Source organism: Acanthochromis polyacanthus, chromosome 12 (genome assembly GCF_021347895.1).
Source record: "Acanthochromis polyacanthus isolate Apoly-LR-REF ecotype Palm Island chromosome 12, KAUST_Apoly_ChrSc, whole genome shotgun sequence".
Classification (NCBI taxonomy): domain Eukaryota; kingdom Metazoa; phylum Chordata; class Actinopteri; family Pomacentridae; genus Acanthochromis; species Acanthochromis polyacanthus.
Genome location: NC_067124.1, coordinates 22342687 through 22370515, shown reverse-complemented (window position 1 = coordinate 22370515; position 27829 = coordinate 22342687). Strand labels below are relative to the sequence as shown.

At 40.7% G+C, this 27829-nt stretch overlaps 2 protein-coding genes across 3 annotated transcripts; one reads left to right on the top strand and one right to left on the bottom strand.

The window, feature by feature from the left end:
* Positions 1-182: 182 nt before the first annotated feature.
* On the bottom strand, positions 183-7597 carry etfb (electron transfer flavoprotein subunit beta). Its single transcript, XM_022205507.2, has 7 exons — positions 7433-7597; positions 5940-6098; positions 3380-3538; positions 3232-3294; positions 2429-2587; positions 2000-2214; positions 183-994 (listed from the first exon to the last, which is right to left on the bottom strand). The coding sequence occupies exons 1-6, from the start codon at positions 7484-7486 to the stop codon at positions 2044-2046; spliced, it is 765 nt and encodes a 254-aa protein (XP_022061199.2). The 5' UTR covers positions 7487-7597; the 3' UTR covers positions 183-994; positions 2000-2043.
* A 1121-nt stretch (positions 7598-8718) lies between these two features.
* On the top strand, positions 8719-26330 carry LOC110958802 (upstream stimulatory factor 2). Of its 2 annotated transcripts, XM_022205504.2 has the most exons (11): positions 8719-8970; positions 9455-9495; positions 9844-9950; positions 11158-11277; positions 12966-13119; positions 17189-17276; positions 19096-19134; positions 21077-21135; positions 22970-23064; positions 23168-23296; positions 24191-26330. In XM_022205504.2, exons 1-11 carry the CDS (start codon positions 8936-8938, stop codon positions 24278-24280), a joined length of 957 nt encoding a protein of 318 aa, XP_022061196.1. In that variant the 5' UTR covers positions 8719-8935; the 3' UTR covers positions 24281-26330. The 2 variants fall into 2 exon arrangements, with proteins under 2 accessions (XP_022061196.1, XP_022061198.1); XM_022205506.2 differs by lacking the exon at positions 19096-19134 and having other exon boundaries at positions 8722-8970.
* The last annotated feature ends 1499 nt before the right edge of the window (positions 26331-27829 follow it).

Below are 27829 nucleotides of genomic sequence, written 5' to 3'. Positions count from 1 at the left end.
CCGGATATCAAATAGTTAAAACTAGTTCCACCTTTACCAACAATAACACAACAGACCATTATGATTGTACCTACAAACTTCTAAAATTTTCAGTGCAGAGGTTTTACTCACAAGAAATGTTATTAATACCTTGATTTCTTGGATCTGGTAATGGAAAACAGGCGTTAAAAACAAAAAGAATACAACTTTTAGCTTATTTTTATTTATATAGCACCAATTCACAACATAAGTCAGCTCAGGGCGCATCACACTGTAAGGTCAAGAAGACCGTACCATATTGTATTACCGAGAGAAACCCAACAAATCCAGCGATTCTGTTTGAGCAAGCACTTTAAAAAGAAATAGAAGAACAGTCACTGCTGTAGATATGAAAAAGACTGGCTGTTTTATTGTCATGGTAAGGTTCTGTACAATCCACAGAGAATTGAGGCGCTTAAGGTACAAGTCAGATTTTAGATCACTTTCCTTTGCACATACTGAGAGACGCTGTCTTTTCAGTCCTGAAACCCAGTTAGAATTTCCCTAGCTATACAGATTACCAGTAGTTGTGATGCTAATTTTGGACATAATCATCTCTACATGTTTGGGTCCATATTTACATATATCATTACAAAAACTGCACCTTTAAACACGTGTGACTACAAACTTACAAAATTAAACAGTGTTGTGGAGCTACGGGCAAAATGCACCATTACGGTAGATTTAATAGACATTTTAATATTAACAGCAGCATGGGTTTAAATCATTGCATAAAGACTGCTCTTCCAAGGCCACATTAGGATCCTATGATACAAATGATCCACCCATGGAAGTTAAAATGCACATTAAACACAGGGTGATTCTTGTAGGGTTGTCTGACTGCAGGACAGTGCATCTCAGTACTTCTCTGCATATCATCAGGAACCATGGTGTCAAACAGAGGGATCAGAACAATACATAAGCGAGTCCCCTGGGTGTGCTTATGTAATGTGGCCTTGTGATTCATTAGAGAATCCTGCAAGGAGAGAAAAGAATGTAGATATGTAATACAAGACAAGAGAGGCAATTAACATCTTTAATGAGTTTTACTTACATCGCCATAAGACACATAATACGCTTTGTTAAATAAATTAATTAGATTTTTTGAAACAAATGAGTAGATGGTGATATAAAAAGGATATTAATGTTCTAAGTGCACAATTCTATCATTCATCACATAAGGTAACTTTGCTGCATACTTCAAAGTCACAATCAAGGCCCAGAAATAAGTGTAAGGAGAGTAATTAATTTTTGGTATGCAGTCTTCTCAAATAAATTATTCAGTAATGATCCATTGCCACTTATCCAAGAAACTGTTATAATAAACTTCAGCCTATTAAATCACTTCAAAATGTATAGGTGTTATAATTACTTGATGTTGTGATGTAAAAGTGACTTCTTCCCCCACCAAACTTTTAAGATAATAGGAGTTATAAGTTTCTGCTAAAGATTCGACAAAGGAAACTTAATTTAGCATCACCTGCTGCAATCAGAGCTACAACATTCTATGAAAATGAATCCACAACTGTTCTAATAATTGGAGCCCTTAGTGCCTTTGGTGTTAAAATGCAAACCCTTTACTCCAGCATCAACATTTGTGAGTTGGACTAAAAACCTTTCTTGCTTCTCCTGTCATCCCACTGTTTAATAAAAGGCAAATTGGGGTGTGTCAGGCTCACCGGATTTAAGGATTTTAGAAAGTTAAAGATCAAATATGTTTTCACAAAACAGGACATGTGAAGACATAATTTTTAGAAGTTCCAACCTTTGTTACAGCATTGCTTGATTAAATAAAGTAAAAAGATGAACAGATTGTTAATGACTACAATTATTAGCTGTAGTAGAACAGTATATCTGTGCAAATCATTGCATAATGTTTTCAGGATCCCTTCTTTTAAAGTGTATTGACCTATTTAGTTTGTTAGACTGCTTCAGTCTGATTTTGCTCAGACTCCATGTTGATAAATACACCAATACCTACCCTTCTGCTAGTGTCTGCACTCCTGTGCTTGTGTTCCTGAATCTCTATATCCTCCCTGTCTCCTTAAGTTTGCCCACCAGGTCTTCCACCGTCTCCACCTTCACTCCCGCCTCCCTCTGCGGGGGCTCCTCCACTTTCAACACCTCCAGCCGTGATGTGAGGTCCACCCCTAAGTCCGCAGGCTTCACATTGGCAATCTTCTTCTTCTTGGCTTTCTGAAAGGAGGGAATCACAGGGGAAGGGCGATATATATACAATCTTTAGAGCTTCTCATAACTGCTGAAATGATTTGTACGAGTTGAGACACTATTAGGTAGCAAAGAATCTAAATTTATGTCGAGGTCTAATTTGGTTAAAGAAATCACCAACATGAGCTTCAGGCCTTTTTCTCGCCTCTTGTAATTCCCAGCACAATTCACTGCTACCTACCATGATATTAGGCAGGGTGGCATATCTGGGGGTGTTGAGTCGAAGGTCTGCGGTCAACACTGCCGGTGTGCTGATTTTAATAGTTTCCAGGCCACCATCAATTTCTCTCACCACCTTCACTTTGTCTCCATCCAGTGACACCTCTGAGGCAAATGTACCCTGCAAGATAGAAATACAACACAAAGGCATAAAATCATACACTTTTTATCGTCAGAAATACTGTTTCAACAATTCTAACCTTACATTGTACAGAGCAGACAAAAAGGAGGCAGTAAATGTACCCCATCTGCTGGTTGGCAAGTGTAACTACAACTTCAACTGTAAATATTCCTACACCAGCTATTAACTATAAAATGTAACAGTAGCAATAATGTTTAATGAAGCAAGTATCTCTTTATCTAGATGAATAAACAGATGTGAATAAACTGACTAGATTGTTGGATTTACATCATAATATGAGCCTTAAACTGCTCAACCTGACATTAAGATATGCTACCGAAGTGCTCCATCTATTGGTTATCCAGTAGAAGTTCACTTCATGCAGCCTTTGACCTGCCTTGCTGATCTGTGCAGGGTCGCTGTCGCTCCTACTGACTCAAACCAGTCTCCACTAACCTTGATAAGGCAGCGCTGACAGCAAATACCAGCACTGGCTCACCATACTTGTGAAGAACAGGAAAAAATAACAACTGAGACATTCTAATTGACATTTAGGAGTCAGGTCATGTTTAGGTCAAACCTGATGTTCCTATTTGGTAGACAGGTTGAGTGAGTCTTGTGTAGAATAATTGGATTTAACTCACCTGAGGCCAGTCCAGTAAGGCCGCTGTCATCTGGCCAGTCTGATTGCAGTCGTCATCGATGGCCTACGAAAGCAGCCCGAGTCATTAAATGAGCAGAACACGTGAGCGTAAGAGAACATATTAAGTGAAATACATCCTCATCTTTAACCTGTTTTCCAAGGATGAGGAGTTGAGCGTCTTCCTTCGTGGCCAAAGCAGCCATGATCTTGGAGACCTGCAAGGGCCCGAGGGTTTCATAGTCTTTTCCAGCCACCTCCACGTGTATGCCGCGGTCAGCGCCCATAGCAAGGGCAGTACGGATGGTCTCCTAAGTGAGGAGGAAATATAGGTCAAAAACTTGTTCTTGGCTAGAGGATGTTTAAAAAAATTTGACTTTGTTACCCAACCAAATGTGGTATGCTCTTAAAATTTTCATCACATTCACCTAAAGATATCATAATTGCTTTTTAATGTAACTATCCACAACCATTTCTTTCAATTTTTGGAATAATTCTCAAGTTTTCACACTTTAAGAGTCTGAAAATCTGGTGTTATGAGTTATTCTCTAATGGTTCTTGTACTCTTTGTGTACATAGAATTCTGCTCATATAAATAAAAAGCCTTACATCAGTAAATATAGTGGTGAATTTGGTGATAGATCAATATACACACGTGGACAAAATTGTTGGTACCCCTCAGTTAAAGAAGGAAAAACCCACAATTCTCACTGAAATCACTTGAAACGCACAAAAGTAACAATAAATAAAAATTTATTGAAAATTAAATAATCAAAATCAGCCATCACTTTTGAATTGTTGATTAACATAATTATTTAAAAAAACAAACTAATGAAATAGGGCTGGACAAAAATGATGGTACCCATAACTTAATATTTTGTTGCACAACCTTTTGAGGCAATCACTGCAATTAAACGATTTCTGTATTTGTCAATGAGCATTCTGCAGCTGTCAACAGGTATTTTGGCCCACTCCTCATGAGCAAACAGCTCCAGTTGTCTCAGGTTTGATGGGTGTCTTCTCCAAATGGCATGTTTCAGCTCCTTCCACATATGTTCAATGGGATTCAGATCTGGGCTCATAGAAGGCCACTTTAGAATAGTCCAACGCTTTTCTCTCAGCCATTCTTGGGTGTTTTTGGCTGTGTGTTTTGGATCGTTGTCCTGTTGGAAGACCCATGACCTGCGACTGAGACCAAGCTTTCTGACACTAGGCAGCACATTTCTCTCCAGAATGCCTTGATAGTCTTCAGATTTCATCGTACCTTGCACACTTTCAAGACACCCTGTGCCAGATGCAGCAAAGCAGCCCCAAAACATTACTGAGCCTCCTCCATGTTTCACCGTAGGGACAGTGTTCTTTTCTTCGTATGCTTGGTTTTTGAGTCTATGAACATAGAGTTGATGTGCCTTACCAAAAAGCTCCAGTTTGGTCTCATCTGTCCAAAGGACATTCTCCCAGAAGCTTTGTGGCTTGTCAACATGCATTTTTGCAAATTCCAGTCTGGCTTTTTTATGAGTTTTTTTCAGCAGTGGTGTCCTCCTTGGTCGTCTCCCATGAAGTCCACTTTGGCTCAAACAACGACGAATGGTGCGATCTGACACTGATGTACCTTGGCCTTGGAGTTCACCTTTAATTTCTTTGGAGGTTGCTCTGGGCTCTTTGGATACAATTCGACCGATCCGTCTCTTGATTTGTCATCAATTTTCCTCTTGCGGCCACGTCCAGGGAGGTTGGCTACTGTCCCGTGGGTCTTGAACTTCTGAATAATATGAGCCACTGTTGTCACAGGAACTTCAAGCTGTTTAGAGATGGTCTTACAGCCTTCACCTTTAAGATGTTTGTCTATAATTTTTTTTCGGATGTCCTGGGACAATTCTCTCCTTCGCTTTCTGTTGTCCATGTTCAGTGTGGTACACACCTTTTCACCAAACAGCAGGGTGACTACTTGTCTCCCTTTAAATAGGCAGACTGACTGATTATGAGTTTGGAAACACCTGTGATGTCAATTAAATGACACACCTGAGTTAATCATGTCACTCTGGTCAAATAGTTTTCAATCTTTTATAGAGGTACCATCGTTTTTGTCCAGGCCTGTTTCATTAGTTTGTTTTTTTTAATAATTATGTTAATCAACAATTCAAAAGTAATGGCTGTTTTTGATTATTTAATTTTCAATAATTTTTTATTTATTGTTACTTTTGTGAGTTTCAAGTGATTTCAGTGAGAATTGTGGGTTTTTCCTTCTTTAACTGAGGGGTACCAACAATTTTGTCCACGTGTGTATATGGTGAAATAAAAGACTAATACTGTGAAATTATTTTTGTAATTTTACATGCAGTACTGGCAAATAATACACTAAATAAGCAGAGTATTTAATCCAACTAAAGTCCTTCATTATGCAACGTAAGAGCGATTTTGAATTATACTATTCAACTATTTAATATCTCCAACTGTTTACATGACACTTTATTCAGTAACTGCAACATTATCCCCTCTCTACCATTCCGCCCCCCCCCCATCCCAATTAGTCAAGTCCACTGACAAAGCTGAAGCACAGGCAGCAACAACAACAAACTCCAAAAGCTTGAAACTATGACAAAAAAAAAACAACCTCATTTAAAAGTAGGTAAACTGCCAAAAAAATCCTGTACTTTTCGAGGACATTGATTAACAACACAGTGGTGTAGAGTCTGGTCCCATCTCACCCACCTGTGACTGCTGTGGCCCACAACTGACAGCCACAACCTCCTTAATGAGCTTCTTCTCCTTCAGCTTGACCGCCTCCTCCACAGCGATCTCACAGAAGGGGTTCATTGAGTGCTTAACGCCATCCGTCACCACACCACTGTTATCTGGCTTCACACGAATCTGTAGAGAAACACTGCATCAGGACAGAGCCACTACAGGGGTGCAATATTACAGCAACCGTCTGACACGTGACACATTGATGTGCTGCAATTACAACCCATGACTTTCCACAAGACTGTGGAAGCTGGCCATGGAGATTTGACCTCATTCAGTCATAAGAGTAATATCGAGGTTCGATGCTGGTATTTAGTGATAAGACCTGGTTTACAGCACATGTTTCTATTCACACCAAAAGCACTTAATGACGCTGGGGTCAATGGTCAGTGCCGACAGTCAGCTCTTCAATATCAAACTTGAAAAACATTTCTTTCTAACTGGATTTGCGCATGAGGGCACGGCTATGCTGGAACAGGGGAAAGTGTTCCCCAAGCTGTTGCTTCATATAAAAGCAGACCCATGTTTTCTTATTAGCAATGTATGCTGTGGCTATAAGATTTCCTTGAACTACAAGTCATCAGAACACAGTTTTATGAAGACAAGGGCATCCAAATGTATCTGGCTCTGAGTCTAGCTTCACATGTATGAAACACTCACATTTCAAATATGCATTCTTATAATAATGCTGCCAGATCAGTACATAAAACACAACATTAACAATATTAAAAAAAAATCCTCGTAACAAGCAACCTAACATCGCAAATTGCATCCTGATTTTAGAAGACTCAATCTGACATACCAAGAAAATATGAATGTGTGCCAAATCAGAGACAATTTTCAAAGGAAAAAAACAGTTTACTTTTCCTGACTCAATATATTTGTTGTCTGATACAGAACTAGCAGTGGTATCAGCACTATCAGTGGCACTGACACTGTGCAGATCCTGTTGAGGGCAGCTGAAGCAGGAGTGTTACATGAAACACGTATTGATTATGGGGCTCCGTTTCACCTCCATGAGAACACTTAAAGGGAAAACAACAATCTGATTACAGAAACTATTTGACTGCTCCATACACGATTGTTTTACATGCCACTTTTAAATGGGAAAATTATCCTAACCTGATGCCAAGAAGGACATGACAGATGCCCAACCAGACATGTTACACAACTTGAAAACATCTGTCAGACAGGTAACTAGCAAGACTTCAGACATAGTTGTGTTACTAACAATAATATTTAAAATTTCATGTTTCATTTTGCAAGGAGATTATCTGAATTTATCCGCACACAGTCAGGTTATCTGTGACATATTTGAACAGTTAGTCGAGTGGTGCCACTGTCAACTGGCGTTAGCAGGCTAATGTTAGCTTGTAGAGCATAGAAAGTCAAGCGAGTGAGCGCATGAAAACCTATTTTAAAACGTAAATAAGCAGTTTTTAGGAGAAAAACAACATTACCTTTACAGCGTAGTCAATGACCCGCTTAACTCCGACCAGAACACGACCAGACATTGTAGATCAAACGCTTAAACTATGACAGACAGCTAACGCAACACAGTCACCGAAGAGAACCTTCAGCCAAGGAGAAGTCGGAATTATTTGAGGGTGAATCCACGAGAAGCACTGAGGTGGCCGCCTCCCGTTTCAGCCAATCAGAAGCGGATATTAATGAACGCTCTGCAAACTGATTGGCTAAGACACGCTTGGGGCCGTTGCTAAATTCAACAAAGTCAGGCATTGCCGCGGTTACGGTGAATGAATCGCAGTGAAAAATTTAAAAACAATCCACAGTGCAACCGTACATTGCAATATAATGATTTATCCTATCGTTCAAATTACTTTCAATGCGCAAATGACGTATATGCAAGCGAGGAAATAACGACAAATCACCTGTGAATAACGCGGTGTTCCTCGTATCTTTGTCCTAAACAAAACCTGAAGACGAAACGTTCCGTTTTATGTAGGGTAAAGTTCATGAAAAGCAGAGTGGCATAATGAGGGTCACAGCTTTTGATCTTCAAACTACACATGTTAAGTATCACATAATTATGTTTAGTTATCAATAATAACTGCAGAATTTATATTTTAATCATGCCTGACGATTCCTGAATAGTGATATCTCAATATTGTTTTGTTTCTTGTCAGTTTTATGTATATCTGAATAAAATAAATCCAGTATGCAGTAAATATCCTTGTGAAATAATCAGTGTTCATAGACGTTCGTTTAACTGAATGATCATTTTGGAAGCTGCAGTTGTGTCTTCCATAATTTCTATTGCCATTTTATGAGACTTTTTGTTTTTTTAATGCATTCAAGCGTGTACACGTTAATTTCACAATGAGCAAAATGAAAAAGAAAAAAAAACTCTCATTAGATCAATAAAAACGATTACAATAAACTAAGATGCCCATAGCTAAAATGAATGTACCTTCAACAAATTCCAGCTTCATGGCTATTAATGCTAATTTGTTGTTGAAATTGCTGTTATAGTTTAAGTCCAAAATATTCTAAAATAACAATGATGTAGCCATAATTTCTTCGCCAGAATATTAAGCCAATTTATAAACACACATTTAAAGTGACGAATTAAATATTCATTTATGTTACTTCCAGACACAAACAAATTAGACTTTTGTTTTTCATTTTAATTAGTTTGTAATAGTTAACGTCCTGCCCACGGTCCAGCTGTTATTGTTTCACAGTCCTGTGGCCACCAGGGAGAAAAACAGTTGCTTTAAACGTGTTGACTGTGGTCACCAGCGAGCAGCAAATCCTCCAGCTGATCGAGCAGTCACCTCGGATCACCCAGCCCCAGCAGCGGCCTCCATTTTAACTCCGACACCGAGCAATACCTCACGTGTCCTGGGCTGTCTCTCTCACATGACCCGAGTGTTTGTTCCCGTGATCAGCACTTCCATCTCCGTCTGTGACACCGAATATCACTTTTTATTTTAACCCTGATGGATATGCTTGAACAGAGTCTGGACACCGCAAGGTAACCGAGACTCGGCCAAAATGGCTACAAGCTAGCTAGAACATGCTATTTCGGATAGCTAGTTTACGACGCTAATCGAGGCCCGAACTAAAAACTGTTGTCAAAACGAATTTAATGAGAAGACTACTGTTAGGTTAGCAAGAAAAGTGGAAGACTTTGCCGAATAGTTATACTCAAGGAGGCTATTATCCTGCTGTGATAAATAATATAATTAGCTAATAACTGTGCAAAAGCTAAGATAGCTTAAGCTAGCTATTAAAACACATAACTGTTGTCAGCTTCTGAAAGTAAACCGAGGGCAGTTGCAATGTTGTGTTTTTCTTCATGATTATGCTGCAGGCTTACTGACTTCTTGCACAGGTTTAGCATAAACTACAGTGAAGTGGAGGATCTGTAATTATATTCATTTTAACCCTGAATAGTATTGAACGTTAGCTGGTTGCGTAGTTTGTATAACCGAGTGAATTGTGCATCCGATTTGCAGCCAAGAAAAGCAAGACGAAGAGGTTGTCCAAGCATCAGAGGGTAAGAATGCATTTACTAAGCTGTCATTCGCAACATCTGAGTGTAGAATAAGATAATATAGACTTTATTAATCTCACAAAGGAGAAATTTAACATTACAGGGCTCTTAGAAACAAAAACAAAAACAAAAAAACAGGAGTGCAAAAGTCACGAAAGTGCAAGAACAAGATAATAAAAGAAAAATAGGTAAATAAGAGGTTTGACAAAATGCAACATTTGTTTCCCTTTGTTTGTTTACTGCAACATCCAGCATTTTTTAAGCTACACTCTGGGATTGTCAGCTGTATTTATTATTATGCTTTCTTCTCTAACAACTGGCTGTTTGTGTCTGTCCTATTTTCCCTCCAAGACGGAACAGGAGAAGAGCAGACGGCTGTTACAATAGCCAGTGTTCAGCAGGCTGCAGCGTTTGGTGACCATAACATACAATATCAGTTCCGCACTGACGGTGCACAGGTAAGTAACTAATGGATGGAAGTGTGAAACTACTGATGGTCGTTGCTTTTTATCGCCTGTTTCTGAAAGAGTCTAAGTGCTCCTAATAGTGCATGGGCCTCGACACTTGGGATAAGATTGCATCTGTTTAGCTCTCCAGAATTGCTTTAGATGTCAGACTGAATAAATGCCCCAGGGGTGTTTGTGCAGTAAGGTAGTTAGCAACTGACAGGGCTTCCTATTATGTGTTGATAAAGGTGGTTAAAAGTATTTGGTTACATGCAAAGTGCAATATGACCATGAAAGATTATGTGATTTCTGTAAGCAACATTTCGCACCGTATGTGTCTATTCATTATTTGGAGCACTTTACACGTATACTTGGTCTTAAATGACATAAAATAAATAATGACATAAGTACTATCACCTCACAATCGGATTAAATACAGTTCCTTTCACCAACATTGCTGCCTAGGCTAGTTTGTAGTTTCTTCTTATGCTATTGTGCATTTATTCCAGCTGCTTTGGCTCCCTCTCCCCATGCTAAGTCTCTATGTTGCTTGAAAGTACAAATGTGTATTTTTCTTTTTCTAATCCCATGATTTCCTGGTGACTCTTTGTCAAAACTGTGTAATTGCTATCCACTAATGCAGCGTTCACTGCAGTGGCAGTCAGTGATAGACAATGGCACAGTGATACTAGTAAAAGTGGAAAAAGCAGTGTCACATTTAAGTTGGTTTCTCCTTATTTGGGTGATTTACACTGGAGGGAATTAAGTCAGTGATCCACGTGGCTCATTTGGTATAAACAGGTCTAGTGTGAGCGATCATGTGATTCCAGTCTGGTCGAGGATTGGCATGGGGCTCCTGTCACATGTCAGTCAGGAGGAGAGTCACATGATGGAGGGATACAAATACTGATTCTTGGAACAAACAAGCTCATTTTCTTCACTTGTTTTTAAAATCAAATCAGGAACATTCTGAAGTGTAAGCATATTGTGTGGGATGATGAGATCAGTGCGCCACTGAGGTTGGGACTTTAGTGTCAGACGCTAGGCTTTGCTGAGCTGAAGCGACAGATATGATAAACAAATCTACAAGCCAGGTAAGAGTTTGATCTGTGCACAGTAAACCAGCTGTATAGCAAATTAAAAACAGAAACATCCTGTTCCTGTGCTTGTTTTCCTCCGATTCACTCTTTTTGTCCACGTCTCTCTTTCCACCCTGCAGGTGACATATCGTGTTGTTCAGGTGACTGACCAGCACATTGAGGGAAGAGATGATGCAGGAGGAGCAGTGAGCGTTGTCTCAACAGCTGCATTTGCTGGGGCTCCTCAGGCTGTGGCTCAGGTACGACAATCCCTTTTTGTTATCCATTTGAAGAGAGCTCACTGGCAGTGTTTACTGTTTTTACACACATGCTTCATTCTAATAGATGGCTTGAAGGATAAGATTGGTGCCGTTTCAGCAGTTTGTTATTTCCAACAGTCTCCCTGAAGAGACTGGAACCAATGATAGTTTATCCTACTAACCGGTTTTATTTCCGTAGACGCACCCTGATGCCATAAAACTCCAACATTAAAAAAAACATGAAAAAGACATAAAATTTCCTCTGTTGTTGGAAAGCTCTATATATTATTGGCCAATAGGCAGGAAAATGAGACGATCGTTGTTGTTCCAGGAATAAAAGTTCAGCTGTTAATTGTCAGTCCCACTCAGGAGCATGGCTGTGAACAAGGGACACCACTTGAAACTTAGTTCTGAGACAGGCTTTTTCACTTTGAGTTATATTTTATGCAAGTTAACAACTACATTGCAAGTCATATCTAAAGACAAAAAAATTATCATAGAGCATATGAGCAGAATATAGACCGAGACTGCCTAATATTGTGTAGGTCCCTCTGCTGCCACCAATCAGCTCTGACCAGTCAGTGCATGGACCCGGGACCTTTGGGGGTGTCCTGTGGTATCTGGGACTGGAACATTGGCAGCAAATTCTTTGGGTCCTGTAGGTTGTAGGGCTTAGACCTTTGGGGGTCAGGTCAACACCTTGGACTCTATGTCAGCCGTTCCTGGGCAGTTTTGGCTGTGTGTGAGAAACGCTGCTGCTGTTGGGGAGTGTTGATGTCAAAAAGAGGGGTGTGCTTGATCTGAAACAATATTTAGGCGGGTGGCACATGTCAGAGGAACTTGTACCTAAATGCCAAGACCCAGTCAATGATATTCATTTCACTTGTTAGTGATTTTACAGTCCTCTTTGGTCACAGCTAGTGAGTTTACACAGCAAAACAGTGCAGCTAACTGTTGCAGACAAGCTGCAAATGAATATTATTTGTCAACAAGGAGTAAAGGTCTGGCCATTAATAAGGATATATTTTTAAAAAAGGAACAAGTTTAAAATTAATTAATATATTATTAATTGTAGGGATGCTCTTAAAGCATTGGGATTGTATTAGAAAAGCACAATTTAATGATTTTTTTTTAACCATATCTTTATGAGCTACAACAAACAGGTATCAGTTATCATTATCTCTACAAATTCTCTTCAAGGGTGCATCTCTGTTTCATAGTGATTCATGCTGCAGCAGGAGTTAATTTTTCTTACATTTGCAAAATAGAAAAGCATTATAAATACTGGAGCGTGTACGTGCCCAACTCTGTGACTCAGGTTAAAGTGCAGTGGTTCCTTTTGAATTCACTGAAGTGGCAATGTATGTTGGACAACTGTGGCATCCAGATTCAGAGCACATTTTTGATCCAAAGTATGCTCTTTTTCTAACAACAACAGAGCAAATATGTTGTCATTTGCAGCATATTGATGAATCTTCTGACCTTGCTGTTATCCCAGCTAGCGAAAACGCTGCTGCTTCTTTTCCTGCTTTCGTCCCAGCTGTCAAACTGCACCGTGTCTTGCTTGGGGGTCTAGGGGGTATACAAGTATTGAGTCTGACAGAGAATGAGGTGTGCGTTTACCTGCTGTGACTGCGCCATTGCTACTTGTTCATGCCTCTCCTCTGTTTCCCTCTTATCTGTCACAGGCTGTGATCCAAAACCCTTTTAGTAATGGAGGAAGCCCAGCAGGAGAGGCAGTGGGAGGGGAGACCCGCTTTGCTTACTTCCCTGCAACCGCGGTGAGCGACGGAACTGTGTCTGTGCAGGCCGCGACGGACCCTACACTCACACAGGCAGGGGGTGAGTCAGTTCTCACACTTAATTTGGGCTGAGGCTTCATCACGGTGCTACAGGGCTAATTTAGCAGTTATCTTCAGTGACAAACTGAAGTGTATTGAGAGGTACCTTAAAGAGAGAAGAGCAGCGCTTTTTTTCAGCGGTTGTAAATGAACCACAATCCACGCAGCTTTGGCCGACATAGCAAAAGCAGGACCAGTGTGCTGCAGATGTGAGTCACTTTGCCTTTTTTTCTTTTTCTAAACGTCACCAAGGCACTGAAAGCTTACTGGACTGAACCACCCGGCGAGAGTCCCTGTCAAATGTGGTTATTTAAAAAAGTGGACCACCTTCTCCCACTCTGAAGTTCACTGCTGAGCCAAGCTTGGGAGAACTGGAAGAAAACTGATGAACCAAAAATAATAACCATAGCTTCCTCCAGTGCACTGCAATCCCTGCGGTTTGCCAGGTTTGAGCTGACCCACTGACAGGTCTGAGCATAAAGGAAGAAGTCTTTTAAATTACATTTCTGGTGAGGCAGTTTGGTTGGAAACAGACAGAATGGTTGGAAAGCTCACCAGTGACATCTAACATTTGTGGCTCCACTGAGTCAACAACGTTAGCGCAGCCTCTGGTTCATGGAGCTCAGTCGGCAAGCACCTCATCTTTGGTAATGTTATCACAGAAGCTATAGGAGCGACCTTAATGTTGCTTTCAGTCTGTTGCTGGTCCATGCCGACTCTATCAAAAAGACGCTTTCCTGCAGTGGTGTCAAAAAATCCGGAAAGTTTTTGCCGTCTCAGTCTTTTTACCGGCCCTCTCTGTGTGCCTGTTGTTCAGGGTGTGCATGAGGCCATGCTATGTCTGGGTAAAGTCCTAGCAACTGGGTTTAACAACTTTTAAACAGATTTTAAAGCAGGGTGTCAAAAACCACAGTGTTGGAGCAGCACAAACGCACATATGGGAGTATTCCAACAACACACAGCAAGAATTTGTACTCTTTATTGTCTGTTCATACAAGCGTTAAACAACCTCAAGCTACATATTAAAGCTGACGGCTATGTAAGAGCCGTTTTGTATCTGTGCAATGCATTGATTTGCTTCAATAATCAATAGATTTGTCAACTGTTACAATTGTTCTTGGGTCAAGCCTCAATACTATGTCAGAAATGTTAGTCTGTGGCAAAAAGTTGGATCTTCCAAGTCAGACAACATCAGAAGCTAAAATTAAACTAGCTCCGCGTATCACATTTACATGTTGTTTATTTCTTGTCACATTTCCTCCCACGCTGCTTCTCCTCCTCCTCTTTACTGCCATATGCTGTTGTCTGGCTGTCCTAACTGTCCTTGTGGTTTTATGGTAGTTGTCCAGATGATGCTAGTCAGGATATCACTGCCTGAAGCTTGCTGTCCTCTGCTTTCAGCGAGAGTCGACAGTGCTCATTTGTCCTTGAGGGCAGAATGCAGCCTTTGACTCTGTTCTAAACAACCAACATCTGTGTATTCAGTTTTATGAAGTCAGATTTATATCTAGCAAGTACACTGCTAGATATTGCATATGGCTGGCAGTTGAATGGTGGATTGTTAGTGTTTTCTGATGGTTATCGAGGAGCCGGACATTGCAGGTCTCTCAGGGTTTTATGTAGGAGAGTGTAGTGCCTGAACAGCAGTTATTGTTGTAACTTGTAATTTATCACCCACTGTTTCTGCTTCCGTCTGTGTTTTTTGTAGTCATGTTGGCCAAGACATGAAAAAGCATAAAGCTGGGATCCGACTGAACCTGTACATGTGTCTTTAGACGGAGCCTGTTTGCTGCCAAATGTCCGACCCCAACCCGGTGTGTGCTAAATGTTTCATGTTGTTCAGTCCTTCTTAAATCATAAGAACCCAGACCCATTGTTTCTTAAAGGACTTAATGAGTTAAGGTCAGACATAAAGCTTTACAAGGAAGAGACTGGGACACTCAAAGTGCTTGTTACACTGGTGTCATCGTCGGCTCTTATGGGTTAAAAAAGACAGCAATGTTAGCTTTGTAAAGGTTTTCTCAAAATATAAAAAAGGAATTGCCAACTGCCACGATATACATATATGAGGCATACATTGTTGAGCCACAGAGCAAATACAGCTTGTAGTTTTCTTCACTTGTTTGTGGCGGTAACACTACACAAATTGCATCCAAGTAAAAGGAAGTGACGCTAAAGCATTCCGGACTATTAAACCATCTCGCTTTTGTGTTTGCAAAAGATGAAGCAGACCCTTAAAACCCAGAGGATCTGTTCCAGCTGACCAGCAGAGTTCAGTCATACTCTAGGAAAAGCCACTGTACAGCACGATCATGAGTGAAGGATCATGCGAGGTCGTTGTGTTGCTTCAGTGATTGAGCTTCTCTTGAATCATTAGGGTTCTTTGATGTATTCCATCTGTTACTGATTACTGACATAGCTTGTCAGGCTCATGCAGCTCATCCACACTCCCTGCCGTCTCTCCCGCCGAGCATTGTGTATCTTCTTGCATCACATGACACACACCCACAGAAGTCAGACGCCCCTAAGACGGAATCAGTAGATGCTGAGTCTGCAAGGTGAAAGCCTCAAAAATGAGACAAGATTTGAGTCAAAGTGTTAAGGACATAACAAGTAAAGCACCTTAAAGCAATAATATGTGGCCTCAGTCAGTAGAGATTAAAAAAAATCCAAGTGGTTGGTGAAAAGACTGGACGTGTCTTGCCCGTTTATTCTGAAAAGTAGAATTTTTCTTGTGCTTTTCAGCAGAATGTTGCAAATGCAGAGTGAATGTAGTCCCTAATCCCATATTTTTAAAAAGGAAAAGCTACAAAGTGTTACGACTAATTCACATTTATCTGATTACATTTTTCAGAAAACTGACTTTGCAATATTTTGTTTTTCTGCGATGCCTGTTATGATATGGAAACTTGTTCAAAGCAGCAGCCTTCACCACGTTCACCACATTGTTTGTTGTTATTCAGGCTTGGCGTCTGTCATCGAGGCCCCAAGCTGCTAACGCTTCTCTTATCGTCGGTGCAGTTTTCTCACCTGTATGATCATCTGCGAAAAATGCAGTTGGCAAACTGCGACCACGCAGTTGGAAGCCCTGTTAATAAATTGGACAGAAAGATTTATGTCGGGCTCTGTTTTCCAGCTGGATCCGTTGTAGCTGCATATTATTCCATGTGTGGCAGCTCTGTTTCAACTTGTGCCCTGCATTTTTGCACGTCTTTGCAATTCCAACGTATGAGGAATAGGTGCCTGATAGCATTACATCACATCATGTTTTAAACCCTCTTTACAAACAGTGTTAATTGGTACCATGTCATCCGTAAGGGGCAATTTGTAATAGATTTTTGCTTTGGATTGCATTCAAATCCAGCTTTTGACTCCTGTGAGAGCTCTGTGGTGCCGATTTAAATGACCAGATTACTTCTGTTGCCTCGTGTAGAGGCAATAATTGCAAGACACTGTCCGCAGAGTCCCTGTTTTTAGTCAGCAGCATCTGTTCTGTAGCTGAAATATTTCCATTCAACTGACATTGTGTCTCTCTTTGCAACCAAATCTTTCTCTGTTCTCACACGGAGCCTGCATGCCAACAAACTTAGTGTCTTCTAAGTAAAGTTAAAAAACTGTACGCAGGAAGCTTTAAAAAGCAGGAGATTATGTTACAGACACACAGATGTCATTTGGAGATCAGTTAGTGGAAACGCAAGTTTTCTTTTTGTGTCAACCACCAGAAGCCATGACATGTTACAGATAATTTGCTGTACTTCACATCACACTTCCTGCAGTATGATTATTGCGTACCGTGTGCATGTATCATAGCGCTGATGTTGAAACGATATCATGCAGCCGTACGACACACATAGTGGCAGTGTCTGTTTGGCTTACAGTGAAATATGTGCATTTTTGATCATGTTTTTGCTGAGCGTGAAGAAGATAATGGTGACTGTTTTTCTTTCCATTTGTTGATTATTGTTGGTCTTGTTGTGAGACGTTCTTTCGGGCAACAAGAGTTGGTGTTTATGAAATGCTCCGTTGTGTTTTTCCTCACTGCTGACTGAATGCCACCATACCTTCCACAGGTCAGTTTTATGTGATGATGACCCCCCCTGATGTCATTCAGACAGGCACACCACGATCCATCGCCCCACGCACACAGCCCTATCCTGCGTAAGTATCAGCGCTTTCATTTGCTGTTTGGTAAAAGGAGACCTCACTGATAATGCAGTCTTTTTAAAAAATAACACGGAGAAAGGAATGTTAGAGCTGTCCTCATGTAAAGCCATTTGGTGAGTGTCTAAATTGCTTGTTTTAAGTTTAAATATGAATTCTGGTTGGGCTTTAAAAGTGGACTCAGTGTTTAATGTTCAGAGCTGTTAATTAAATCTGATTAATTGTAGTTTGGCTGTTTTTTGTCGGAGCTTTAACCGTTCATTGCGACAGAAAGACATCTCAGTTTGCAGTGCGGCTCTGCTCCTGTGATGCTCCGGAACATCTGCACAAAAACCCCATCAATCAGAGTCTGAGATACACAACATAAATAAGTATCAAGTCAAACCGAGTTAACAAAGCACACTAAATTTCTAGAAATCTAAATGCTAATGCCGGAGGCGGCTGTGGGAGTGCAGGTAAATTGCAACAGCCTGAAACGTAATGCTTAGTAGGGGTATATGTGGATAGAGAGACAAACTAGTTGCTGGCGATAGATCAGTGTCTCGTACGATTAAACGTGGTATGAACACACGACTGTAGAACAATTTCTACAACGAGACTCAAATTCTGCACTGGTGCCGCTGCAGCTGTTGTTGTTTTCTTTAGCTTTTACTCAAGACTGTTTTCCTGCCCAGGGAGTCTTTCATTTGTCTCTCCTGAGTTTACTGCGATGATTGAATTCAAGGACTGTTATGTTTGCACATACTGGTTGGCCAGTTTTTTTTTTCCTCCTCTCCTCCAAAATCTTATGTTGTTTATCTCCAAAATTCACAACGTGCATCATTATAATCATGCATCAGAAGGGATCCATTTCAGACTCTCTCCAACTGTCAGCTCCAGACACATGCTGGTGATTGCTGTTATTAAGATGATCAGCAGGCCCACCTGAGCAAAGACTTTGCCATTTTAATTGCGTGATACCAGGCCTGGCTTACTACAGATACTTCTTCAGAAAGAGAATTCCAGCAGGCTTTATTTCAAATTTGGAGGTCGCCGGAGTGCCGGAAACCCATTGGCACATGAGCTGTATTGTTGAGACGTGCGAGCCTCTTGAATGTCAAGTAGCTATGTTTCCCTTGTTTGGTAGAAGCATAACCACAGTCATTTGCTTGTGTGGTAACTACAAATGAACACATGACCAATCATCAAATTGAGTTAGCCCTAATTTAGGTGAATATTCCTCGGTTTTCCACCAGACTTATACTTAACCTATAACTCGTGAAGCTCAGTGGATTGTAGTCGTTCAGCTGGTGCTACTTTAAGGAGTTTGTGTGAGTTATTGTAGGCAGCACATAAACTCCTGTTTGTGTCCTCATAATGGTAATTTAAAAAAAAAACCACAAGAGAAGACACACCATACTATTACCAATCTCTGCATTTCATGTGTCTTTTATCAGTTTGAGTATATACCGTAAATTGACCAGGTGCTTTTATGTTTCTGTGGTTTTCAAAAACGAAGCTCCTTTGTTGTAGGCAGCTTTAGGGGAAGTTGTAGATCCGTCTTAAACTTGGCAGCAGCTCTGCTATATTTGATGTCGCTTGATGTTCGTGGCGTCGACAGACTGCTTTACATGTGTCGAAGTACAAAGTGAATTGTTTCTCATCTCTCAGAATGCCTATCTGCAATATGTTTGTTTCTATTTATTTCCCCTCACATGAATAATTTATGATTTCAGGTGTCAGAGTTATATTTAAGTACAAACTAATAAGCAGTGACGTTATTCTTGACATGTGAGCAAAGTGAATGAAAACTTCCCACCCTATCTGCCGTTCGCAGAGATGAAAACGAGCTGCTGCAACACGAAGGTTTAAACTGGTGAGGACAGTTTCCACATTTCTCCCACACTCCTTTTTACAGCAAATGAATGAATCAAATTAAATCACAAGAAGAGAAGAGAAGAAGCACACAAACCTCTGCCCTCCTCTCCTGTCCGCCCTTCCCCTTCCCACAAGTCTCCAGTGATTCTCCCTGCTGTTGATGTGTGAGACACAAATGTAGCATTTCTTGACTACTGACCCTGATCCAGTGTTGTTAGTTGTGCTTGTGGCAAATGTATTTTTCCATTAGGACCTAGAAATTGGGTCACTGTCTTCCATCTGGAAACAAATGGCTCACTCCACACTTTTATTTTAGTATCATTTTCAAAGTGTCCTCTGTTGTAGTTGTTTGAGTTTTGTTCTCATTTAGCCTAGTTTTGAAGTTGGTGATAAAACTCTTTGGACAGCATTTGAAGTCTTTTTTTGCTATGTTATGGGAATATTTTGTTGATATAACAGGAATACAGGGACAGATAAAGCTAACAGAAACCATGTATTGTTAATTTAATAATCTGTCTGCTGCATGACCGGCTAAAACTGATTAACCAGTTGATGCTCACCAAGGCTGATCTCTGTTAAATCATCCACTGACAGAATATAAAGCCCAAACTGCAGTCCCTTGTGTCTCAATGTGCTCTTAAGTGATTTATTGTCTGAGCCATGGCTTGGTAATAATAGTAATACTGTAGAAGGCAGGACAGAAAGAGTAAAAACATTTCTCTTTACAGATCGATAAAACTCTATACAAACTTAGGTCTTTAATACATCCGCGCTACAAATAATATGGACGAGGTGCTTCAGCGGTGGGGCTGTGCTCTGTGAATTTTTCAGAATTTCTCTGGCAACAATAAGTCTCAGGAGCACTTAAATGAGGTGGTCTTCTACATGTGTCTATATTGTGAAAGCTGGGAGAAAGACATTCCTCTAGGCCTGTACATTTAGTTATTCATACAGCCATCCTCCTTTTTTGCACTTTGCCTAAGAGTACTGTTGGGCTGAATCCATTATACAGCTGAAATCCCATTAAGATGTTCTGAGATACAAGAGAGACTGTCGTTTGGCTTAGCTGGCTATCTCAAACGAAGCTATCGGCAGTCAGAGTTGTGTTGATGGGACGCAAATTCACTGCTGTAGAATAAAGATGTGTTGCTGAAGGACACACACGGAACAAGAATGACCTTACAGGTTGCTTATTAACTCTGGGCCGTGAAAAAACAAAGTGATCTTATATGCAATAATTGCAATTATTTCTCAGATTTTCTTCAGTAAAATGATTATTTTCCTCAGTTTTTATTGTTTGTCATGGGTGTTGATTGATTTAAATAGGGTAAGTGAAGTATTGTCTTTTCCAATTAGTGAAACAGAAACATGTTTGAGATATACAGTAGGCTGTCTGTCATTATACATGAGTGTGTTATTGGCCTGTTCGTGCCATGGTGGGTGGTTTGATAAGTTCCCCTGTCACGTCCCTGGGACTTAATTAACAGAATCCTAAGGGAAGGTACGGAGACAAGAGACAGTTGTGTCATTAGGCGTAGACCCAGACTCCAGTGGACAGTATCTGGTTTTCTCCAGTGTTGTAATTTTACAGCATAATAAAGCAGTGCGCTCCCTCTGGGCCTCACCTGGTAGGGCAGGTCTCAGTATTCCAGTCATAGCAGCCCGGATCGGGCAGGAGTGTCAGGACTGCAGACGTGGCCTCATATGGCCGTGCATCCCATAGAATTTCCACCTAAGGCAACACACATCTTCAGAGTCCCATTTTAAATAGCGATTACAGTAGGTTTGGATTTGAAGATTACAGTCAAGAATGTTTTGTAGTAGGCACAGGATTAGTTGAATTTGGTGGACTGGTTTGGCTTTGTACCTGATTGTATGATACTCAGAGATGGAAGATATTGTTGTGTATGAAAAATGTCCCCCCCCCCTTCTAACTGCAGGAAAATGGATGGACCCCGAACACCAAGAGATGAAAGGAGAAGAGCGCAGCATAATGAAGGTGGGCAATTATCTATGATTGTGGCTTTTAATTTCACCCGACAGTGTAACACAGTGCAGCGGGGTGTCTAAATGGAGCAATTTTTGTTGGAAAGAAAAAGCCTAAACCCGGTCAAAATATTTTTGTTTTGTTTTAAGAATAGATAACAACATATGTTTTCAGACTGGCCACTAGAGGGTACTGTTGGGCTGTCAAAGTTGGACCGTGAATCTGGTACCTACAGTTGCAAGAAAAAGTTTGTGAACCTTGTGGACCAGGACCTGGATTACCAAAGTTTCTGTATTGGTTACTGAAGAAAGTGCAGTCTAATCTTCATTAAGCCACAATTATAGACAAACACAATCTGACTAAATGAATAGCACACAAACAGTTGTACTTTTCATGTCTTCATAGAACACAGATTGAGCATTCACAGTTCAAGTGGGAAAAACACATCTGTGAATCTTTGGTTTTGCCACCTGTCCAAAAAGTACGTGGCGTCAGGTGTTCCTGTCAAGACGTGATTGTAAGTCAGGGTTGTAGAGGTGCCTCTCCCTTTAAATTCTGGCAAACAACTGCTGTCATTACTCCACAGTAACATACTGGATGCTGCTCTTCTCAAGAAAGATTTTGGAGTGCACCATGCCTCAATCCCAACAACTTTCATAGGACTCTAGAAAAAAAAAACATTTGTAGAGATGCACAAAGGTGGATAAAGGCTCGAAAAGCATTTTTAAAGACCTGGGTGTTCAGCAGTTTAAAAAAAGACAAAATGTCTGCAAATGGAGGCAATTAAGAACTGCTGGTGCTCTCCCAAGTAGTTGTCCTCCTGAAAAGATCACACTAAGAACACTATACGCATTCCTGAAAGAGGTGAAAAAGAAGCAGATGGTAACAGTAAAACTATCGTTAATCTGTTAATGTGTCTGTTTTAAGAAAAACACTGAGTAAGAATGATGTTAATGGAAGGACGGTACAAAAACACACTCATCAGAAAAGAAAAAAAAAAACATTCCAGTACATCTTTTGCTGCACAATGTTCTGTAGGCAGACGAGACAAAAGTTTCTGTTAAAAAATGCACAAAGCTCTGTAGGAAGAGAAAAAGTACTACACCAGCAGTAACACCTGAACCCATCTGTGAACCACGATGAAGGGGCACATTGTGGTTTGATGTTTCTTTGTAAGCTCGAGGTCTAGACGCCTTGAGGGAACGATGTTAAAGGTGAATGTCAGGGCAGCAGGCCATGACCTGAGGTTTAGGAGAGGCTGGCTAAGGCAGCATGACAATTATCCAAAGCACAGAAGTAAATCAACAAAGGACTGGTTGAAATACAGAAAATTCGTGTTTTGCTATGGCCAAGTGAGAGTCCTGACCTTAGTCCAATTGAGATGCTGTGGCATGACTTAAGGAGGACCGTCCAACAAGACCTCTCAAAAATATTGATGAACTGAAACCGTTTTGTTGTAGGAAGAGATTGTTCACGTTTTCTCCCGTCTGCTGAATGTTGCTTCTGCTACAGGAGATTCTGAGTTCCTAAATTCTTTTCCTTTTTCCAGCCTGCACTGTTGGCAGTAATTATTCATTGTGTTCAATAAACACATGAAAAGTACAACTGTTTGTGTGTTATTAGCTGAGTTTAGTTTGTCTGTAATTGTGGCGGGGGTGGAAATCTCACATTTTTTGAGTAATTAATTCCGAACGATTCTCAAACTTTCCTTGCAGCTGCACAAGAGCCAGTAAATGAAAACTTACTCCAAAGTGAACTTTGATCTCTCGGTGTAAACAAGAAGTTTGGAAACGCAGCTCATATTTATGGACTGTATTTTTTTTTTTCCTGTTTCTATTTTCATCAGTTGAAAGGCGGCGAAGAGACAAGATCAACAACTGGATAGTTACGCTTTCCAAGATCATCCCAGACTGCAGTATGGACAGCACCAAGACCGGAGCAGTAAGCTGTCTCTCACTTGACTCATTACTGCCCCGAATTTAAATGACATTTCTGTGTAATGTTTTTGCCCTTCAACTGTGTGACCGGATTTTTGTCTTTTTAGAGCAAAGGAGGCATTCTCTCCAAAGCTTGCGACTACATCCGAGAGCTGAGGCAAAGCAACCAGCGACTGCAAGAGAGTCTGAAGGAAGTGGAGAGGATACAAGTGGACAACGAATTGTGCAGGCAGCAGGTATGAATATCAGTCTTTGCTCTAGCCTGCAAATGAGGCATCAAGCGAAGTTTCCATGACTTCAGTAATGGGTAAAGAAAGTCTATGAATGATAATTCAGAGTGTCCCTTTGAGGTTGCTGGGTGTAGCAAATAAATAAACTTGCACATAATAAGGCAGCCATAGTGGGCTGCAGATGTGGCTGTGGAGATTGCCACTGCATTGAATAGATTAGTTTGCTTTATAGTACATTGCAACATTTTTTTTCCCACTTAGATCTCAGAAGCATAAAATCCACCTACCCCCATATGCATCTTCGTTTCTCCAAAACAAACCCCCGGAGATTTCAGGCTGCATAGTTGATCATCAACAAAGAGGATCAAAGACTTTGCACTCTTATAATGGGAGGTGATACCTGAAATCAGTGCTTTAAGAGACTGTGGGAATAATATACACAGGGGTTGTATGAGAACTAAGTGCGTGCTAATGCACTCAAAGTATTGTGAAATCTTACAGCTGTGAGGCTGCCACGTCTCCCCCTTGAATCCTGGGCCTGCAAGGCACTTGGCAATATATTCTTATTCTGATGCTCAAAGCTCAATATCCTTCTCTCAGTCCCTCAGTGGGGAGGCAGTGGATTCAAGATTCACCCAAGGGAAATGTAGCAGAGATGACATACCTCCTGATTTGATAATCCAGTTGGTTGTGGACAGGGCTGTCTTTGAAAAGGACCGCACACACAACTCTTAATCCCAGGGATTTGAAATTCCTGCATATACATTACAGGCAGCTAGCACTCCCAGTCAAACTGAAACTGAAAAGTTTGGTCTGTAAACTGTGAGTCAAATTTAGCCATCACAGGAGCGAAGATGTCGATGAAAAGATTTGTTATGTTGTTGGCTCTGTGTCTTTAAGATCGAAGAACTGAAGAATGAGAACGCGTTGCTCCGAGCACAACTCCAGCAGCATGGCATCGAGATGGTTGGAGAGACTCCACCGCAGTGAAAGAGATGAAAGAACGGGGAGGAGCACCGCCACTCAGACATGTAACTGACACGTTGGAAAATGAGGCGAGATGTTTTAAAAAAAGGACTTGTGGAGAATCACTTTCTTTTTAGTGAATGCATCCTTCCCTGGGTTTCCAGGTCGCAAACCCTTCACTAGCCACTGTGGCTGCACTTGACTGTTACAATCCTATTGAGATAACCACCCGCTGCAACTCAGTAGAAATGTGCTCCGACAGAAGATGTCCACTCACCTCCATCAGGGTGCTTTCGGAGCACTAGCTATGAAAACGAACCTCTGCTGAACTCCTCCCTCGTTTTGTATTTATGTAGCTTCTCTCATGGACTGTGATATTAATTTCTGTTCCCTGCCAGTGTACTGTTTCTCCCCCAGTTATTATTAATTTTTGACTTAGTTCATGCTTGTATTCTGTTTGTGTTTTTGAGTTCTGTATTAATATGTTGTTTTTAGCTCCTTTAATTTATTAGTCTGCTTGCTGACAGAAGCCTTGATGGAGACAAGATAGCTGAAACTCGAGCACCCCAGAGAAGCCGATTGAATTTTAAGTGAGAAAACATCAAAGTATGCAACAAGGACATGATTTTACAGACAGAAATAATGTGTCATACATAGCTTACCTAGACCCAAAGACAAGCAAAGAGCTGAGGAGGTCAACGCTTCAGGGCTGATTTATGTAAATACGACTTCTCATGTTTTAATACAGATGTTACAGGATGTTAGAGCAGATTATCTCTGGGAGTCAACAATCAATAACTCCTTAACTCATTCTTGCCCTTTGTCATAGTTATTTCCATGAAGTGTGTGCAATCTTGAAGCTTGATTTGGGGGAGAAAAAAAAGTGGTTTACTTGAATTGTTGGACATTTGCTTAACCAGAAAAACAATTCAAGAACATAATGTGTAAAGATCCAACTGTTCAGATGGTATTTAATCAGAAAGGTTAAATGTAGTGTGGAAGATGCAGACGTAACAAACTCGACACCTTTGACCGTAGACTGGGGAGGAATGCAGAGAAAATCCCAACTTTTACTGAATTATATTTAGGTACTGTGGGTTTTATTTTCATCTTTTGTTAGTGTGTGATTTGCCGGTGTGTCAATACATGTAGGAATTATCCCCACATGTTTCATTTCAAGCTGTTTGCTCTATTTTGGTATTGCAACGCTTCAAATGGAACTCAATGCACAAGGGGGGGGGGGCACCCTGGAGAGCGGTACTCAAAGACTCTGCTCACTGTGGAAAAGGAAAACACAGAAATTCTGTGTCGCACTTCATAGCTGAGCACAACGCGCTCTCCACGAAAAGACGGAATAGTTTGGAAGTGGGGAAACTTGGAAATGATCTCGGCTATTCCTCCACCCGCTCAGGCAAGCAAGAAGTGAACTGCAATTGGTTATACAAACAGCAAAAGCTAATATTAACATTGTTGATGAATCTGTGAATGAATATACATGATGTGTTTTTGTTCCGCTTTGGGCAGTGTGAGTGAACGTGGAAGAGAGATCTCAAGCTTCGGCGCCACTTATTAGAGCACAATTGCTTTTCCCTGTATCAACAGCTCAGGATCCAGCAAAGCAAAACCAACACTCAGACCCCTGGCAAAATCAGGCAGACTATCACATTTTAATATCTCAGACTCTGTAAGTTAACAGCTTGTGCTTTGGAAGTGCTGTTCTGCTACAACTGCTAGATTCAAACCTGATAGGGATAGTGCAAGTGTCTGATCTATCAAACGAGGCTTCTCGCCAAAGTTGAATGATAGATGTTTTGCAGTAGAATTTTTTTACACCTCAGTGAGAGGAGAGCAGACAATGCGAAAGTGAAGACATGAATAATGCTTTGGAAGATTGATGTTCACAAATGAAAGGTCATTCGTGGCTAATTCTTTTTTTCTCGCGTTTCTTTTTTGAAATGGCAAAAGGAAGGAAAAAAAGACTTTTTTTCCTCTGTGTAGCAGCCTCACTGTTCTCAGGTTAGAGACATCTTTTGTAAGTAAAATGGTGGAAAATAAAAATTTCACTAGCCAATAATCGTGGTGGACTTCGGTTGTGGTTCATTGTCCTTCCCCAGGTCTTGGATAAATACGGAAAAATGATGTTTTATTTGATGGTTTTCGGGTTATTATGCGTTTATCCATTTGTTATTTAACGCTACAGGTGGAAAAAGTCCGTCTTTCAATGTAATTTGGGACATTGTTGCTGACAAATCCTGAACTGTGGGGTGTAAAAGTCAAATCATTCACTTGGACACCCTCATTTACTGCTCAGACATGTTGTATGTCCAGAATGTTCTCTATGGGCTGGAACACCTAGCCTGCTTCAGCGAAACTATTTCGCACAAAATCATTTCAACTCGACATTGCTGACAGCCACCATCATTGGGTTCAAAAATTGTCCATTCCTGATTAGTCTTAAGAAATATGATACAGAAGCAGATGCATACGCCCACTCTCATCCTGCAGAATCTGATGGAGTTTCTCCTATAGCAGGACCTATAGCAACATGATATATAGCCATAAACTGAGGGTTGAGTCTGATTCCCTTGGATTTTTTTTATTTATTTTTTTACGTTGAACTTTCTACCTCGCTCTAATAGGCTTTTTTTTCTGCACAGCAGGCATCTTGAATGTGATAGCAAGAAAAAGCAGAGTGTTGCTGATAACAAATGACTGCATTCCACGTGCTTCTACCAGGGTGCCGGGATTGTATCCTGGGACATTCAGTGGAACTGAACCATCATTAGCAAAACTTCCTTCCTATTTGTCCGTGCTGCTGTGACAAGTCAGTGTCTACAGTTAAGAGAAATATCTATTCTTGACAAGGGCTCTCAAAAAATAGTGTTTAAATATCAGCATTGTCTATCAGTGATCCAGATAGAAGTTTTCAGGCGTTTTCTGTTGTTCAAATAAACTTATTGTGGTGCTGTGTACAGTATGCCTGCAGGAAGTATGAGTTAACACATGGGTGAAACTGAAACCAGATAGTAGTTAGAAGACACAGAGGGCAGCTTGGGTAAGAAAGATCAGTGGAGGATAAAAGGCACATCTAAGCCCTTGGTGAGACTGAGTTTGACTCTGCAGGTCTGAGCCATTTAAGCAACATCGTGCTCTTCTTACAGAGGAAGCAGACATGAGTTTGGTTATCTTTTAACTGCAGACTTGGATGCATCCAAACAATAAGACTATTTATAACTGAAAGACTCATTATCTTTCAGTATTCATTAGGTCGACACTGTGTTAAAATTGCTTTGGTTTGTCTTGTCGTCCCCTCCGGTGTTTCTAAGCTTGTCAGCTGCCATTTAAAACATACGCAGCTAGCCAGGCAGGCGTCTGTGTGTCCCTGTTTCTGTTTGAAGTGGGTGATCTCTGATCCCACGTACCGCTCTGATTGGGACATACAAACTCTCTGTCCGTCTGTCTGTCTTCCTCTTTCACCTCAAACCTGCAAAAGCTCTCTGAAGAGGGCCAGACAGAGTTGAAATGAAGTCGGTTTGGAAAATGAAATGGCGTAAAGGCTCATGAGTTTCTTTA